At 47.3% G+C, this 17,858-nt stretch overlaps 2 protein-coding genes across 10 annotated transcripts in view; both read right to left on the bottom strand.

The window, feature by feature from the left end:
- CD151 (CD151 molecule (Raph blood group)) overlaps positions 1-11,580 on the bottom strand; it is a 32,060-nt gene extending 20,480 nt beyond the window's left edge. The window contains exon 1 of one of the 3 annotated variants that reach the window (XM_038138328.1): positions 11,434-11,580. The gene's annotated coding sequence lies outside the window, so the exon portion shown is untranslated. Of the gene's footprint in view, positions 1-7,498; positions 7,595-11,433 lie in introns of those variants that run through there. The other 2 variants (XM_038138330.1, XM_038138329.1) reach the window with 2 other exon arrangements.
- Positions 11,581-13,357: 1,777 nt separating this feature from the next.
- The window catches only part of CRACR2B (calcium release activated channel regulator 2B), a 47,662-nt gene continuing 43,161 nt past the window's right edge, over positions 13,358-17,858 (bottom strand). For all 7 annotated transcript variants that reach the window (XM_038138476.1, XM_038138472.1, XM_038138473.1 and 4 more), the window contains one exon: positions 13,358-16,976. In XM_038138476.1, the coding sequence (XP_037994404.1) occupies positions 16,892-16,976 (85 nt within the window). In that variant the 3' untranslated portion in view covers positions 13,358-16,891. The remainder of the gene's footprint in view (positions 16,977-17,858) is intronic.

Genomic DNA, 17,858 nt, shown 5'->3' on the forward strand with positions numbered 1-17,858 from the left:
AAGTATCCAGAGAGGAGCTGCATGCCTAATACACCTGAGCAGTCACCTGCTCTTTGAAACAAGACTGTCTCTCCAGAGAAGAGCATTCAGACCTTTCACTCATATTTTCAAGACTGTTTACTCCCCCAGTGGAGGGGCTTACTGAAGCATAAATAACAACAAGCATAAATTTCAAACTCAGCAAGGATTTACATGTTCAGCACCACCCACATACCTGCAAATTAAGTGTTTTATGAGCGGGTTAGCCAAACTGGGTGAGGCAATGCCTGGCTGTGGGATCCTTGAGGATAACAAGGACCTTGGCATAAAACCAATTTTACAACCATTAAGAAAATAAAGCATAAGAGAGAAAGATAAGAGAGTGACTGAGCGTGCCTGGGACTGTGTGTCTGTACCCTAGCACTGTTTCACTACAAAGCAAACAAAAAGCCCTTCCCTGACAAAACATTCAGTCAGCCACAACCTGAAAGCAGAAAGCCCATGCCTCCTGCTCCCAGAAGTGGGTAAGCAGGGAAACAAGCAGCCCCTCCAAGGACTTAGTCCCCATCAGGAGCTGGAAGGCAGGCAGAGACCAGCACCCACTGTGTGACCAAGGGAAACTCCTTCTGCGTCAAACAACCTCCTCTTGTATCCCACAAGGCCTCCTTTATCCTGAAGGATCCCAAAGCACTTCACGCTATTTATACACAGGAACCACTTCACTACTCATTGAGCTGAGGAGAGGAACAATAACCTTCTCTTTTCTCTCACTGGAAGCAGCAGAAATCAGTGCCTGGCTGTGTTTGCAGAGGGCTCATAGCAATGAGGGTTTGACACAACAAGGAGCGATAGTTCAGATAGGTCAGGGTCAGCCAACAGACAAGGCAAACTCTCCACTGCAGCCCACTATTGGAATTTAAATTCTATTTTCCCAACTCTGCTCATGGGCATTGTGAGGTTCTTTTTGTTTGGGGTTTTCTTTTCCTTTTTTTTTTTTTTTTCTAATTTTTAAGCAGGGTTTTGTCTGCACTGGAGAATTTACCAGTAGCATTAAACCACATTTCTAAACAAAACATTTTGTGCTGAATCAGCTTTCTGCCTGATCCCTTCCTATTCATTATCTTCCTATTCATCCCATTCAGTTTGAGCCCAGCACTCAGAAGCAAAGCCACTGGGTTCTCAGTGTTTTCAGAGAGTGCTCACAAAACCTCCCTGCCCTGTAGCCATGCCAGTACTAGAACCAAGTCAACAAGCACTAAAAGTCCTGGGAAGATAGAAATCCTCCCAGCCTCCACAAAGCCTGTTCAGGCAACTCTCCACACAAATTCAAAGCACTCTCCAAATAATGTAGCAGTGATAACCATTTTTTCACTCTCTGTAAAAAGCTGGGTTTTTACACAGTGGTTTGAGCTGAGGGCAAAGATTAACCAAAGAACACGTGCTGCATTGTAGCTACTACACAGTCACTCAAAATTTGGCTGCAGTCTCAGTGCAGTTTTGTTCCCTACAAATCTGTACATTGAAGAGGTGCTCAGCTAAAAGCCAGTAATTTTCTTCCTCCCCACAGTGTCAGGTGCATATCCCATGGCAGATTGTCATCTTCAGTGCACCAAACTCACAAACAAATCATAGGGCTTAAAACCCCACTGTTAAAAACTTATGCAGCAGTATTTGGAAGAGAGCAGGCAATTTGTGTGCCACCACAAGGTACATCTCTAGCCTCTCAATCACACAGTGTTCTATAATCTCACTGCCTGAAAGGTCCTCTGCCTCCTCAAAGCACCCCAATAAAGAAAAAAGAGAGCAGGTTATAACAGGAGCACAGAGAGATTAAGTGCCTCTCCAGCAGAAAGAAGGGGTGAATTTGCCCTCCTCAACATCCATCCTCCAGCAGCCAAGCTGTTCTGTCTGCTGGAAGACCAATGCAGAACATAAAGCTATAAACCACAAAGTTTTCAAGTTACTTGTTAGCACTCACTGCCTTGCCTGGGCCCAAGACACCTGACTGCAAATAGCACAAAGCAAGAGGTGCACAAAAACCCACATCTGCTTTAGCTTTTGTACAAAACTTGTTTTGTTTTGAGTGCATTGTTCCTGTTCTCACTTTCTGTGGCACAAAAAAGGAAAGCAAGTCTCTGGGGTCATCCCACACATCTTTCCCAGGCAGCCTGCCTCAGAGTGAACTCCACTAAAATCATATTTTAAAAGCAGTTGACAAGGGATTTGGCACTGGAAACCAAGGTTAACATTCTTACTCCTTCAGACCTGTTGCTGACTAGCTCAGGACTGGTGCCAGCCATGCCAGAGAAAACCTCTGAGCATGCCAGCAGTGGAGCAGGTACCTGCAGCACCAGGAATGGGGTGATGCACTTTGCAGTGCCCTGGCACACAGACAGAAAAGGGAACATCATGCAGACACAGAACGGGGCAACAGCAGCTCTCACTTCATCATGGCAGCCACAGATGTCAGTGACAACTTCAGGAGCCTCCCTTTCTACACAGAATATCCCCATGTGGGAACACTCACATCTGGGAATACCCACTTTCCCAACTTTCCAAGAATGGACAAGAAATCCCTTCTGACCATCAGTCTTTCTATATATCCCCAGTAACATTGTCTCTGGAGGTGTTCTGAAGTGGTCACTGAATGATTTGAGGAGTTATGTTCCTCTCCACAGCTAAAGTCACTTTATTAGAGTCAGATCAAATATCAAGCACAGTCAAGGGCAATTAAATGACATTTCATTTCCCAGAGCTGTAAGTCGAAGTTCATAGGAGCTGTCTCTCTCCTGTTGCTATAGGAGCAGTGCTGGAAACAATGCTCAATCAACGCTGCATGAGGCTGCCTTGAAAAGGATCGTTCTTCCAGTAAAATTAAACAACTCCCAGCCAAAAATAAAACATTCCTCCCCCTTCCGCCTGCCCTTGTGTAGCACGTTTTAATGACTCCACCAAAACCATTTACGCAGCTGTTTTTGGAGCAGCCCGCAAACTTGTCCGGGAGGCACCAGCATGTGAATAAACAACCGGGAGGCAAGGGCTGCCTCCAGGCAATTACTTGCTGGCCCTTCACCAAGGCTGGCAGCAGGGGACAGGCTACAAAGAAGTCCCTGGTTCCGCAGCACGCACCACTAAGCTCCAAAGAAATCCCCCAGCCCCACGGCAACAACGGCTTCCCGGAAACACCTGGCTCTGCCGGTGGCACGGGTGCTGGGCTTGCTCCGGTCCCCTCTGCAGCTCCGAGCAAAGGCACAGGCAAAGGGCAGCTCTCCGTGAGGGTACAGAGCCACAACCAGCACAGCGACTTCGGCAAGTCTGTCTCAGTGTACGTCCTGGTTTTGGCTGGGATAGAGTCAGCGTTCCCCTCAGTAGCCGGTGCAGTGCTGTGGTTTGGATTTAGTATGAGAGCAATGTTGATAACAAACATGTTTTGGTTGTTGCTAAGCAGTGCTTACTCTAGATCAAGGACTGGTCCATTTCCCACGCTCTGCCATTAAGGAGGTGCACAGGAAGGGAAACACCATGGCCAGGACAGCCGATCCAAACTGGCCAAAGGGATGTTCCATGCCATAGAAGGACCATGGCCAAGACAGCTGATCCAAACTGGCCAAAGGGATGTTCCATGCCATGGAATGTCAGGCTCATGATGTTCCATGCCATAGAATGACAGCCGATCCAAACTGGCCAAAGGGATGTTCCATGCCATAGAAGGACCATGGCCAAGACAGCTGATCCAAACTGGCCAAAGGGATGTTCCATGCCATGGAATGTCAGGCTAGGATATAAACTGGGGGGAGCTGGCCTGGAGCTGCCGATCACTGCTGCGGGACAGGCTACAGAGTTAGGCATCATTTGTGTTTCTTGGGGTTTATTCCTCTCTTACTCTCCTTTTTTTTACTACTATTGTTACTATTAAAACTATTACTACTATAATTATATTTGCATTGATTCAATTGATAAATTGCTCTTATCACAATCCATAACTTTTAATTATATTATTTTACTGATTCTTCACCCCATCCCATCAGGGCAGGGGCGTGAGGGAGGGGTGGCTGCATGGTACATAATTGCTGGCTGGGGTTAAACCATGACAGTGTAATCATCCACTTCATTTAGAGCTGGCAAGAAGAACGTGGGAAAGGGCTCTAGCAGATGCCAGCACAAAACAGCTGGACTTCAAAGGAAGCAGGAAAACGCTGAAGGGGATTTCTCCACCAAACCACCCTCCTGTTAACTTAGGACTCTATGAAGAAGCTTCAATAAAGGAAAGCCTAAAATTTCTTTGAAACTTAATCCTCCCTGTAACCACCCCATCCACCTTAGAGGTCAATTTTCAAGTCAGGAGGAACCATTATCATCTCATCAGATCTCCTGTTATTTTAAAGCTTAACATTTAAAGACTAGAAGCAGTCCACTCTATATTCTACAGTAGCACATTCTACCCTGGAATAACCCTTAAATACCAAAAAGACTCAAGAGCACCTCAGGAGATGGGAGAAAGCATACTTTGTTCCCTCAGGAGCCTCTAAAAACATAACTGGCACATCCCCAGCATCAAGACTTCTTTGAGCTCAGCAGAAAGCAGCAGAGCACTCTGCTCTCCGTTGCTGGGCAGACTCATTATCCATCTTTCAATTCATCCAATGCCATTAGTGAGCAGGAGGGGAAAAGCAGTCCACAGCACAGCTCACTTGTAGGTTGACTCTCAGTAAGTCCTTAAGTATTAAAAGCAAAACATACCCAAGAGAAAATCCAAGAACAACACAGTCAAAAGTTTCTGAAGAAACCGAGCCACTATCTTCATTACTATATGCCCACTGTGAAAATGAGGTTCCTCTAGCATAGAGGATAGAGGAACCCAGAAAACAAAACTTATCTCTTGCTTTTGAAGAATTTAGAAGAACCCTAAAATCCATGCTGGCAATAAGCAGGTCAATTCTAGCACAGAAAATATTCCTCCTATTACTCACCTCAGCCAAAAGAGTGTTCTAGCTCTGACTGCCCAGGGCTGGATAATGCAGGGAGAGGGGACCAGAGCTGGCCACATATGGTTATCAGTGTCATAAATTATGAGGATACTGATGATCCACAGCAGTTGTGCCCTCATACACAGAGAAATCAGCTTCCCACTTATGCCCCTGTAAATGTGTTATTGATAAGAATCATACTGGTGTAACTACAGTAATTTATTTTGGCTACTCTCACTGCTGTCATCTAAGTTGGCTTTCCCCTCCCTTCTTTTTTCCTTAAAGATTGTTATAATTCTCGATGAAGTAGGAAACAATAAAACCCTTTTTTCTACAAGGGGCTCCTCTTCCACAGGGAGACAGTTGCAGCCAAAGTAAAGCTCGTGACACTAGTGAAAGCAGAGGTTTTCCTCTGCAACTGTCTGCTTTTCCCTCCTCCCAGGCTTCTAGCAGCACAGCTGTGAGTCAGGATGCACGGTTCCACAGTGCCTGAGGGCACAAACAGCCCAGTGAAGTCAGCAACCACTATCTTGTCCCGGTCTAAGCACAGCGGTTCAACACCAGAGGTGAGCCCTGTGGGGTGCACAATGGACAGAACAGGCTTTTGTTTAGCTCTCCAGAGCCCATTTCTGAGGCTGAGCACAGCCTCATTCCTCAAACATGAGCTCAGCCGGACACTTGCACTCTTTCCCTGCTCAGGAGAAGGAAAAAACCCAGACAACTGGGACTCACAAGGTGCAGGAACCAGCCTGACAGTTCTTCCTCCCCAAGTACAGGAAGAGGTCCTCCCAATAACAAGAAATATGTCCTTTTAAAAACCCTCCAAGTGGACAAGGCACACTGGAGACCACACCAAATGTCTCCTCACCTCCAGCAGACCTCTCACCTTTAGCCAAGTCTCCCAGCAAAGATGGAAAAGGGCTATTCCACATAGCAAGGGGGAACCTGCAACCAACCACAGGTCAATTCCTCAGCAAGTGGTACTTCCACACAGGACTGGACCCACGCTTTCTCTGCTTCAACAGCCAAAACCACAAGCACGAAGCCCAACACTTTCCCATCCATGCATTCCTTGCACACAGCACCCGACACAGAACCATGAGACTCTTTCCTGCTCCCACGTGTCCATGTGCCTGGCTTCTGCACTCGCTGTACACCCCTGTGATGGCACACACAGCTCCCCACCACCTCCCTGGGAGCTCTGCATGCAGCTGGCAGTGACCATGGAGAAAAGGAGCCAACCATCTCTGTCCCCAGGGCAGTGTGGGGGTGAGATGTGGGATATGAATTTCTCCCTTCTGGATTCCACCAAAGCTAAGAAGAAATACTGACATTCACAAGCCATGATTCATGCCTGCCTTGTCAGACACTACAAAAGTCCTGCTCACTGCCTGGCATGTCAGAAATGTCAGCATGGCTGCCATCTGCCAGTTGGCTCTGATAGGAGATAAATTTCACCAAAACCATCCTTCCTCCTTATTTTCTTTATTGTTGCACCGTGATGGACAATGAGGGTCAGAGTACTCCCTAAAAACCACAGAGGCATTGTGGCTGCTACTCTAGCAGATAACAGGTCAGCGACTCACTCGAGACAAACAGAAACCTCTCCCACAGTAATTCTTACCTCCCACAGTAATTCCTACCTCAAACCACTCTTGGTCTGAATTTCATTAGTGAATGAGCCAATTAATCCACTGTTCATCCTCCAGCTATGCTGGTAAGTCATATGCTTGTACTGAAAGAGCTGCCAAGGACTACTTTCAGTCTGTGTTGAGCTGATTGCACTGCTGTCTGATATGCACCTACTGAGCTGTACAGCACTTGTCTGGCTGGGACTGGATAGTCCAGCAAGATCAGCAAGATCCAAATGCAGCCCAGACTCTAAAACACACCTGTTATTCTACCATGCAATTCCAATAGTGCAAAATAGTAATCATCTGCTTGATCTTTCTCCTGTCCACTTCTTGCCCATAGGAGCAGAAGTGTTCCAGGGTGAAGTATCAGACACGTTTCCATCTCGTCCATTTGCACAGCACAGCAGATCTTTTTCACATAGCATCTCCAAAAGGTGTTTCTTCCTTTAAACCTACCCCTCTCCCACAGTGGCAAAGACATCTGGGAAACATGTTGCAAATTTCACCAACTCCACCATTTCTTAAGGGTGTCCATCTTCCACATCACAGCTACAAGGACAGATTTCACCAAAGCACAGGCACTCACCCTTGCAACTCTTCCCACTGCCCCAGCTCCCCACTGCTGCTTTCTTTCTTATAAAAGTAAAGAAAACCTGGGTTGAACAAGTGAACTTTGCTCCTTTTGTATCCAGATCTGGCACCAGCCACAGATAAGAAACAATGGTCAATGCCAAACATTTTATGTCACCGACTTCTGCCTTGGCTTTTCTTTATGAAGCCTCATTACCGCCGCCAGGAACAACCCGTGGGTCTGAGCAACATCCTCTCTTGCACCTCTCACACATCTCATTTCCACCTCTCTTAAGAGGCAGTGCCACACCCCACATCCTCCACATTCCCTCTCTGGGATGCACTCACCTCAGCAGGTAGGAGAGCCTACAGGGATGCAGGCAATGCAACGTCCATCAGAACTGCACAGTGTGTATTTGCTTGGCTGCACCCTGAAGACAGTACCTGTAGATCAGCACCCAAATGAATTTAAACAGCTGCCAAGGACCCTCCCTCAACTGTTTCAGAATAGAAATCTGGATGTCCTTCCTTATCCCACTAAACCAGTATCCTGCCTCCAATAATGTCCTCCACTACTAGCATCAAAAGCATGCATGAAATACACACACACATACACACACACACATGTATATCATGTGTATATATATATATATATATATATATATATATGTAACTCCATGAAAAGCCCAGCTGGCATGTCATGGCATCAATTCATGTTTGCATCCTTCTTAGGAGCTGGACACACTTTCAGTCCCATGTTGAGCTTATTGCACTCTGGCCATACAGAGCTGCATAGCAGTTTTCCAGCTTGGACTGGGGTCATAACCACCCAACAAGAAACTCAGTCTAGAAACATGGACCAAGCTGGTCACACCCAAATGCCCAGACCCCAAAACATATCTCTTATTCAACCATGAAATTCCAGGAGTGGAACTTCTGGAACTTCCATAGTCATCACCCTCCTGCTCATTTTGCCAAGAGTTTTATTACTGCCAGCAACCAGGACACAGGACTTAGTAGGATTCCCAGAATCCATTCCCCAGGATGCCAGGCTGTGAGATCACAACCAGAGGAGTCTGGCAGGCAGGACAGAAAGGAGCACTGAAGAGAGATGCCCATCAGCAGTGCTGCTACTATAGGGCAGATCCCTGCCAAGAGGGCCAGGCAGTCAACAGCTTCTGTGCTGTGGGGAGGGATGGAAGGATGCACTCTCCACAGAACTGACAGAACACCTCATCTCCATTCCACACACCTGCCATTCTGCATTTCCCCCTCCACACCCTGGCTCCAAACACAGGGTAGCAGGGAAAAGCACGTTTCTTACAGACTGGGAAGATGGTCACCATCCTGAGGAAAAGCTCTGTCAAAATGCACGTACAAAAAAAGAATGGGAAAATGGGATGGTTTTATAGTAACACTGTTTATTTCATTTCAGCTTTGCTGTGGCAAAAGAAAAACCACATCCAGGGTCTGAAAGGCAGGATGAGTGAGTGAGACAGAAGGAGACCTGGTCTACACCCTTAGGATCTTGAAGGCTTTTAACCAACCAGGCAGACTCAGACTTCTGCTCCTCAAAGCCAGGGAAACTGAGATGAGGTGTCATTTCTAGGAACACCCCTCCCTCAGGCTTTCCATGACCTCAGCTGTCAGTGCACACACTCAGGGAGAGCTGGAGATAACCCAGTGTTGAGCCCAAGAACAGAAAGTAGAGTTGAGGGGTAGAACATCCTCTCAGGAGGCTTAAGGAACAAGGCTGATGAGGCCACTGGGGATAGTAATGGTAAACTGGGACACGAAAAAGCACAGCTACCCTATTTGTTTTTCAGAGGCTGTCAGTCTTTTTCTTTCTAAGCTTCTGCCTTAGAAGGCACAAGAAGAACAGAGGGACAGTATGACTGCTTTATAAATAATCAAATTACCTGGAAATGCCAGACAGGATAGCGTGCCACAAGCAGACTGTCACACATGGTGATAAGAGATGTTACACAAACAAACAAATGTAAACACGTTTTCCTTCCATCCATAACCAGTAGTTCAATGCATTTGTGAGCTAAGAAGCCAAACTATGTAGAGGGAACAAGTGGGACAACCTGGCTAGAAGAGACACAGCTCCCTAATCAGCCCCTTCAGGGCTGTCTCAAGAGCAAGGGAGTTGCTGCCTTCTGTGCATGTCTGATGGAAACAGCTCAAGGCACGATACAACTTTCATTTGTTGGGAATGATAGGCCTGCTGGGAACTTCCTAAGGGGAAAGAGAGCCCTTCACAGCCACTCCCACCTAGCATTTTTGCTTGACAAGGAATACCAGCAGCTTTCTTCCACCCCCTTATTGAAGAATGCATCACACCCAAAGAGAGAAACTTTCGGACGCTACACAGCAAGCAGCAAATAAAACCCCTTTAACACATCTGCTTTGAGTTAGGAGAAATAAAACTGGTTTAACTCTCAAAAAATATACCACAAGAGGGATTAACCACCTCAGACTCCAGAGTAAAATGAAGTGTCACACAGAGGACATTATTTCAAGCAGTCAGAAAAGGCGTTTTCTCATTGATCCCTGAAGCCAGCATACAGCAGGCAGTGCCAGGACTTTTACCAGGCAACTGGAGGAGTCATTCTCCACTGCAGAAGCCACAGCACAATGAACACAAGCAACAGTTTGGAATGAAACACACTTTTTGCAGAAATACAGCATATGACCAGAAGTAAATACAGACCAGGAACTCAAAGACATCATCAGCAAACTACAGAGCAAGGATGTGATCTGAGGTGAATTACATGGAGGAGCTCAAAAGCTGCCACCTCCTCCAGCTCGCAGCTCAAGCTTCCAGCAAGGGCATCTGACGCAGAAGTGCTGGCACCAGAGCAGCTGTAGCAAACCAGAGCCCACCTGTGCAAGCCAGGGTTGTGCCTTTGACAGGGACCTGTCACCAGATGCATAAAGCATAAGTGACGCTACCCCAGCTTCCAACAATCCACAGACTGGGAACTGCCTGTCCTAGGCACACAAAATACTTGAGAGAATATAAATGCACTGAAACTTCTGCACTGACTTTTCTAGTCACCATGAGCTGAGCAAAAGCTCAGCCAAGACAGGCACTCTGCTCCCTCCACCACAGACAGTCCTTTGGCAGGAGGACTGGGATGGACCTTTGTCTTACTGGTGGCACACTGAGAGACTCTTCAGCCGCCACAATACCAGCTGGTAAGACCATCCATCACACCCAAAGCTTCCCTAAGAACCTTGGCATTAGACATGCATGTCACAAAGGAAATGTCTTTTCTGAAAGGAGACATCTTTCAAAACTGGTTGAACTAACAGCCTCTGATGGGTGATGCTATTTCAATCAACCCTTTTTCTGGAGGGCACCACATGAACCCTCAGAGAAAGCCAGGAAGCACTGTAGGAGGGCAAAGAAAGTGAAGCAGCACAGAATTTAAGGGATGCTACAGAGTAGCCTAAAATAAAGACGTGTCACTGCTAAAACTCAACAGGATACTGCAACAAGTTGATTACAAAAACCCTCAGGAAAAGCCAGACTTTAAAGATAAAATAATTACAGCAGTTTATGCTCTTCATGAGAGGACAGGAAGAAGATACTAGTAAAGATTCCTCATGGCAAGCAACACCACGGTGCAGAAATAACACATTGCCATCAGCTCCCCATCTGATGCAGCTTCCAGAAAAAGAAGCGAACAGAACATCGCCTGGACTGTGTGGTAAACAAGCGCTGGTTCTCCCCCTCCTCCGCCTACAATGGTCCTACAAGCCCAGCATAAAGGCCAACTCTTTATTTGTAAAACAGGGAAATTTGACTGAACAAAAGGCAGAGGGGAGGTAATAATCGTTTTACAAGACTTATGGCAACATTCAGAACACCTTTACTAATTCCGCGGGCTGTGCAAAGCTTATGACACCACCCGCAACAGGTTAAAACACTTTTCTAAGGAAAAAGAAAAAAACAAAAACCAAACTAACAAAGCATAGAAGGGCCAAGCCCCTGCAGAGCTGTGCAACGCCACGGGGCGCTGGAGGGGAAGCAAAGCGGTGCCGCGGTAGAGCGGGGGTCGGGGGGCCGCGGCCAGGTCCCCGCGGCGCGGGGTGCCGGCAGGGACGGATGGAGCGCCGGGCCCCGCAGCCGCACACGGGGCCCGGGGGCCGCGCTCTGCCCGGCTCTCCCGTGCTGCCGCCCCGGCCCTTCCCCGGCCCCGCTCCCCCGGGGCCGCCGCGCCCCCCGCCTCCCCCGTCCCACCGGTGCCGCCATTTCGGGCGCTCCGCCTCACCCTGGGCCGCCGCTCCGCGCCGCCGCACGCCCCGACCTGCCGCGCTGTGCGGGAGGCAGGCGGGCGGGGAGGGACGGGAGGCACCCTCAGGAGGGCGGGAGGGAGGCGCGGCCGGCCCGGCCCACCCCAGCCCGGGCCGCCTCCCCCGCCAGCCGGCCGCTCGGCGCCCTCCGGCCGGGGCTGACCGGCCCTGCTCCGCGACGCCGTCCGCGGCCCCGGCCCTCGGCTGCTGCGCCTCACGTTGCCGTTTCCATTGCCGCAGGGAACACGTTACAGCGAACTCCAGATGGAGCGGCTTTTTTGGGGTTTTGTAAGGCGTCAAACCTGCCTGTTAAAAGTGTTCTCCATGAAACACCCTGTAAATCAAGATCAAGCCCTGACTGGCACGTTGCCTCATCCTCCCATTACCTCACTCGAGCCACGGCCCGCATACTTGTGTGCTAAGCAGCAGCCCTGTGCGAGGGATGCTCCCAGGAAAACTCCCGTGCCCTCTCCACGGCTGAGTGGCCTCACATGGTTTTTCAGGAATGGGATAAAGAGAGAAGATCTGGGCAGGGAAGGGAGAGGCCAGTTTAGAAGCTCCTGGGTGCTTGCCTTAACTTCTGCATGCGCCCAACTCAGAAATCACTTCATCCTTCCCAAGGAGTAAGCTTACTTTAGCTCAGAGCTGCCGGAGAACCAACAGATCAAATAAAGCCTTGGGGGATCAGCTTGCTTGCACACTGACAGATTTGTTTCAGGGAATATGTGGCAGAATGTGGAAGCCACTGGAGACACCAGCCCAGGCACTGGCCCTCCTTGGTGGAGCCCTGGGTAGTTGCCACATTGGGCCACTGCGTTCTTGCCATGCCCAAACAGGAAACCACTTAACCTCCCCACCCTAGCAGATTTGGGTCAGCAAACGGGCATGACCAGGCACAAGTGCTTCTTTGTGCTTGGGAGAGCTGCAGGTAAAGGCAAGATACACCACAGGACCCCCACCTCCCCATCCTCAGTTTGTTGCTGGAGTAATAGTTTTTTGGGGGTTTTTGTTTATTTTTTTTACTGCAGATACTTTTACTTGTTTACCTTGAGGAGACTAATTTTACCTGGTCAGGTCTCCTGTGGACTAGTATTTTCTGAAGTAGCACACAGCCACACTTGTGTTTGCAGCATCATATATATACATATATAAACATGCCCTGCAGGCTGGAGAGGCTGGAGCTGGGTTATTGTAGCCACACCAACCAAAATTTCCGTGTGACTCATCAATAGCCAGATAAGTAATGACACCTCCTCACAAAGCTCTGCTCGGCAGGGCCCTGCCTGGGTCTATTGGCACTGAACAGGAGATTGCCAAACAGAGCATTTGAAGGTGCGTAATGGGCTGTGAGATACATTTATAATTGGAGATGAAGTACTTGGCCTATATATGTTACATACAGGTAAAGATATTGTGAAAGAAAGGCATTATGAAATCCGGCCTTGCTCTGCTGAATTACCAGCTGGCCTGTTACTTACTTCTAAGTGCAGCTAGCTAGGTTCCCAGGTGAAGAAATCTTGAGAATCTATTTGCATAACAACTTATTCTTAGAGAGTAAGATAAGTTGCACCTGTAACAAACAAGAAATCTGTCCCACAGGAATCAGTGAACAAAATATGTAAACTAACCAAATATAGAGAGATTCGACAGACGTACAGCCTAGCCATTTACTGGCCAATAAACTGTCAGTGTATTGTTAGCCAATTAGGTCTAAGTGCCTTCTGATATTTCCTATAAATATGAGCTTTGTGAATAAAGAACTGGCTTTTCTGCACGAAGAAACCGAGTCCCATCCACTGATTAATGTAACAAATATATCTGTTTATAGTCCAAGCAATCAACAAGTAAAAAGATCATGAAATGACACAAACAGAAGAAGGTGACAGGACAGAAAATAATAATGTGTGAGTGACTGCATGATCCCCATAACAGGAACTCATTAATTGTATGTAAATGGAAAAGGTCCCTTGGACCTGGAATAAAGGTAGTAGAAAACAACATCTCAAACGTTTGCAATGTCTGCATTTGTCCTGTGGGAAAGCATCAAATTTAACATTGTGGCTTAATGCTCTCTTTTCAGCTCTGTTTTGGTTTTTCAAAGAGATGCCGTCAGCCTAATCTTCTTATGCTTACCCTTAGCATATTGACGTGAAACAGACAAGTGAAAGCAAAGCAGAGTGAGGTCCCTTTGCCAGCCTGCAGGGATTTGTGGGGCCATGGCTACTTATCAGAGCAGCTGGCTTTTTTGCTTTTGCCCCTACACCTGATTGTGTGCACAGGTGCACCGTTGCATGTGCCAGGATAAGGCTTCCCAGGCTATACTTTCTTGTGATATGATTCCAAAATACCTTACAGATTATGCGCAAAAGTCACTTGTTCACTAAGAGGCTGGAGCCAATATGGTGAATGTATAAGCCCCCAGGCAGTCTTATTTTGCATCCCCCCTCATCTCATGCCCCCTCAGGATATCTCATTATTTGCATTTATGCTACAGTTTCCAGCAGTCACTTACAAAGGGTGGCTGCTCCCAGAGCTTCCATTTAGAGGAGAGATTCTGACAAAAAAGGGGGATGTAGTAAAATGAAGAACTTTTTGGAAATTCTTGTCTCATTTAGGTCTGTTATCAGACAGGTTTAAAAACTAGCAACATACCCCTGGGTCTTCCAACAGGACATTTAATGATTGTGCTGAGAGACAACAAAAGACGTTCCAGTAATAAACCCCAGCCCTGCTGCTTACTATTGTCCAAGCTCAGCCTACTCAAATTCTGTGCCACTTTGTCATCCTTGAAACAAAAATCCACCCTTTCCTTCCTACAAAGAATATATGTTTCAAGGAACTACTTGTGCTATCATTTTATAGCAGGGGAAATGAGTAATAATTTGTTTGATCAAAACTGCAGAGTGATTAGTTCTGTAGTGCATGAACATCCAGCTGGACCCATGCCAGGACACAAGGACTAAAAGCAACCAAATTCCTAACTCCAGTGAAAAGGATGCATGGGACATTAATAAAATAAAGGTTTAGTTCTATGGATACAGATAATAAGGTGAGAACCCATCCCTGTCTGAAAGCACTGAACCCTCAGACATTGTGGAAATGTCTCACCTTTTTCTCCTCCATGCTCTGCCTTCCCTAATCAGCTGGACAGACTCTGGCTGCTAAAAGGAGGTAAAAAAAGACTAGAGATTAATTTCTCCTGAGCTGCCCCATGACATGGGTTCCTGGTTAACTCTCCCTGCTTATAAGACCCCCTGTGTACCACCACGGGGGAGAGGCCACTTCCTGAGCAGTGAGAAGGGAAGGTCACACTAGGATCAGTGATTGAAGATGGGAGGCTCATCTCCTGCAGCACCTGTAAAAAAAAAAAAATCTCTCAACACAACCACTTGTAAGACAGCATTTCTTTATTGCCTGTACTATTTGCACACTAAGAAAACATACTTAAGGTTGTACATTGAAAGAACCTGCTGGTTCTTGCCATTGCAGTATGACAGCACTGATAAAGGTAATACAGAGAACTGGCCCATATTTGTGTGTCAGCCGTGTTTCACACCTTTGTCTCAGGTGTGCAGTGTACAGAGCATGGGAGGCCCCGGTTCAGAACACCTTAGTGGGGATTCCCCTTCCCAAAAAACGCTTCCTGCAAACACGAGCATTTCCCCTGGCAGCACTGTAGATCTTACTCCAGGCTCCATTCCAGCTACCCTGGTTCCTTCAGGGTCTCTTGTAGCTTTCTTATTCACTGTCTCTAGAAGGTGTTAGTGCAGTTAAACAGTGTGAGCCACAGCCAGCCAAGAGTAAGGACTGAGCAGGATCTCACTACTTTTAGCTCTTCCTTTTGCTCAGAAATCCTACTCTTCCAGAAAAAAACTTCCTCTTTCCTATCAGAAGGGCACCAGGAGGTGCCATGGAAATTCTTTGTAATGCTGATGTCTGTAGATGACTCAGAGCACTTTTCCTGCCTGGGATATCCTCAGGAAAATTTGCGCAATAAATAGACATTCAGAGTAACCGCCTCATCCCAAGAGAGGAAAGACCATGGACAAGTGCAGGCCTTCCATATGCCACAAGGTTTGGGGGCTGCGTCACAGCTGCAGTATCACATCTTGCGCCTAAAATGTCAGAGTCACATACAGAAACAGCCTTGAAGACAAAAGGGGAAAGGGCACTACCAAAAATCTCACTTAATCCCAAGGCTTTGAGAGCAGCTGAGCTGCAAACCAGAAAGCATCGCCCCCCGAAGCTCCGTGCCCAGGCACCAACGCAGCCTTGCCAACAGGAGCATTTCTGGGGACAGTTTCTACCTCTGCCCTGCTTCTCCTTGACCTGCATTGCCCCACCCCTTAGTGACAAAAAGGCCCCTTCCCAATGGAAACAGATTCAGTCTGGCTCTTTCTCAGGCCCTTCACCAGTCAAGTGAGGCTGTTGCTCAAGGTTCCTGCAAGAGAAAAAGGTACATTTCACACAAGCAGCTGCCTTGTGCTTCCATCCAGATGCATTTGAAAGCACTCTGGTGGGATCTTTCAGGACTGTGGGTAAGGCAGTTCCAAGTTGCTGGAGATTCTTCAGGAAAGGATAAGAGAATGGGAGGAAACAGGCAGCATTCAGCCTTAAAACAGGCTATATATGGCTCCCCTGGTTTGTACAGACAGCTCCTGCAATGGGCTGTGAATCAGCAGCACATGCCAGTGCCTGTGGTCCCAGGGCAGTGGCTCTGTGTTCTGTAAACATACAGAAGGACAGTGAAAAGGTCCATAAGGGTGACAAAGCAATGAAAGCCATTGAGATGACTCATCCTATCAAATCACACATGGAATCTGTTAACTACAATGTTGACAAGTCCAGCCAAATGCTGCAGTAAATCCAGGGCCCAATACAGATCTTGCAGGAAGGGGTGGAAGTGTTTTCACTCACAGCGGGCTCTCAGCTGAGCACTGCCACTGCAGAACCAAGAGGAGATGATTCCCTCTGAGACAGAGGGACCACTACTTAGAGCTGGCCCAAGTTTAAAATAATATCTTTCTCTCTTACATGGAAATTCTATTTAATCCAGACCCACTGTGTCCTCTGCTCTCTGCTGCTAGGCCACTTCTTTGCCAGGAAATACAGGAACAAGACTTCATCCCTTTACAGGGAACCAACCTCTCCAGACAGAAGGCCCAGTCTGTGCTGGCAGCTAAGACCAACCAAATTCCCCCAAAGAAACAGAGGCCTCTAGAGACCAGGGCTGCATGCAGACTTGGGAAACAGAACAGTGCAGATAATATGCACATTTTGGCCTGATTTGTGCCTCAAAATTCACAGACTAGGAAAAGCTGCACCTTCCCCAAGCCTCTAGAGAGCTGATACCATCAAATTCAGCTTGCTTGAAAGGAACCCCCAGCTTTGTGATACAGCATTGGCACATGTCTCTTGCTGACACATTGGTGTGCTTTATGTACAGCACCCTTTCCTCCTGCTGATATCCTCCAGCTGCAGGGCATTCTCCCTCTGCCTGTCTTCTTGTGCTGTCAGCAACCTGGAAAGAGCAGCACAGATCAAGAACACAATATTGTTACTGAGCTCTTCCTGCCAAGGCATTTGCCTCTGCCCTTTACTCTCCACCAGCCATTTAGGATTTACATTTAGGATTGCAAGAAGTGACAGGCCCAAAGACTGGACTTCTCTGGAAATTGGGATAGATAAATCACACACAGAGAATGAGCATGAATTTCCAGGCAACAGGGAAAGAAACTGGACACATACAAGAGGGGGTACCATGGCTTAGTAATCTGAGCACCAGTGTGAGTGGCCTGTGCCTTATTCCCAAGATCCCCTATGGATGTCAGAATCCCAGGTTGCTTGCTCCACCTGTCTGGGCCATCTCGGGCAGCACCATGGTAATAAAGCATGCTGAAGGCACGTGCTATGGGAGATGTGATTCACCTAGCTGATAAGTAAATCCACCCAGTTAATGAACAGCTAAGTCCTGCTGTGGCTTTAACACAGATGATGCAGGAGGAGGTGAAGAGATAAAAGGGAAAAAAAAGGATAGGTTTTTTGCAAGATTTGAAATACTTTTTTTCCAAAAAAACACTTTTTTAAACTAAAAATTTTAGAGCAAATTTCTTTCAGCTGAACAGTATCTTACCTCCTTTTAAAATGATTGCCACTGAAATAGCTCACTCTGTACAGTGCTTATTAAGATAGGGGAGAAAGAACCCTTGGAGCTGCATGAAGACTTCAAACTGAAAACACCAGCTTAAAATCTGGGACAGCATGCAAGGTTTTTGTGATGAAATACTCAAATTGAACTCCTAATCTTGCAGCAGCCAGTTCTAGCAGGTGAAGCTTTGTGTGCAAAGAGTCCAGTCTACACTTGGTGCTTTCCAGGCACAAAAGACAAGGACCTGGAATCAGG

The sequence above is a fragment of the Motacilla alba genome, chromosome 5 (genome assembly GCF_015832195.1).
Source record: "Motacilla alba alba isolate MOTALB_02 chromosome 5, Motacilla_alba_V1.0_pri, whole genome shotgun sequence".
Lineage (NCBI taxonomy): Eukaryota > Metazoa > Chordata > Aves > Passeriformes > Motacillidae > Motacilla > Motacilla alba.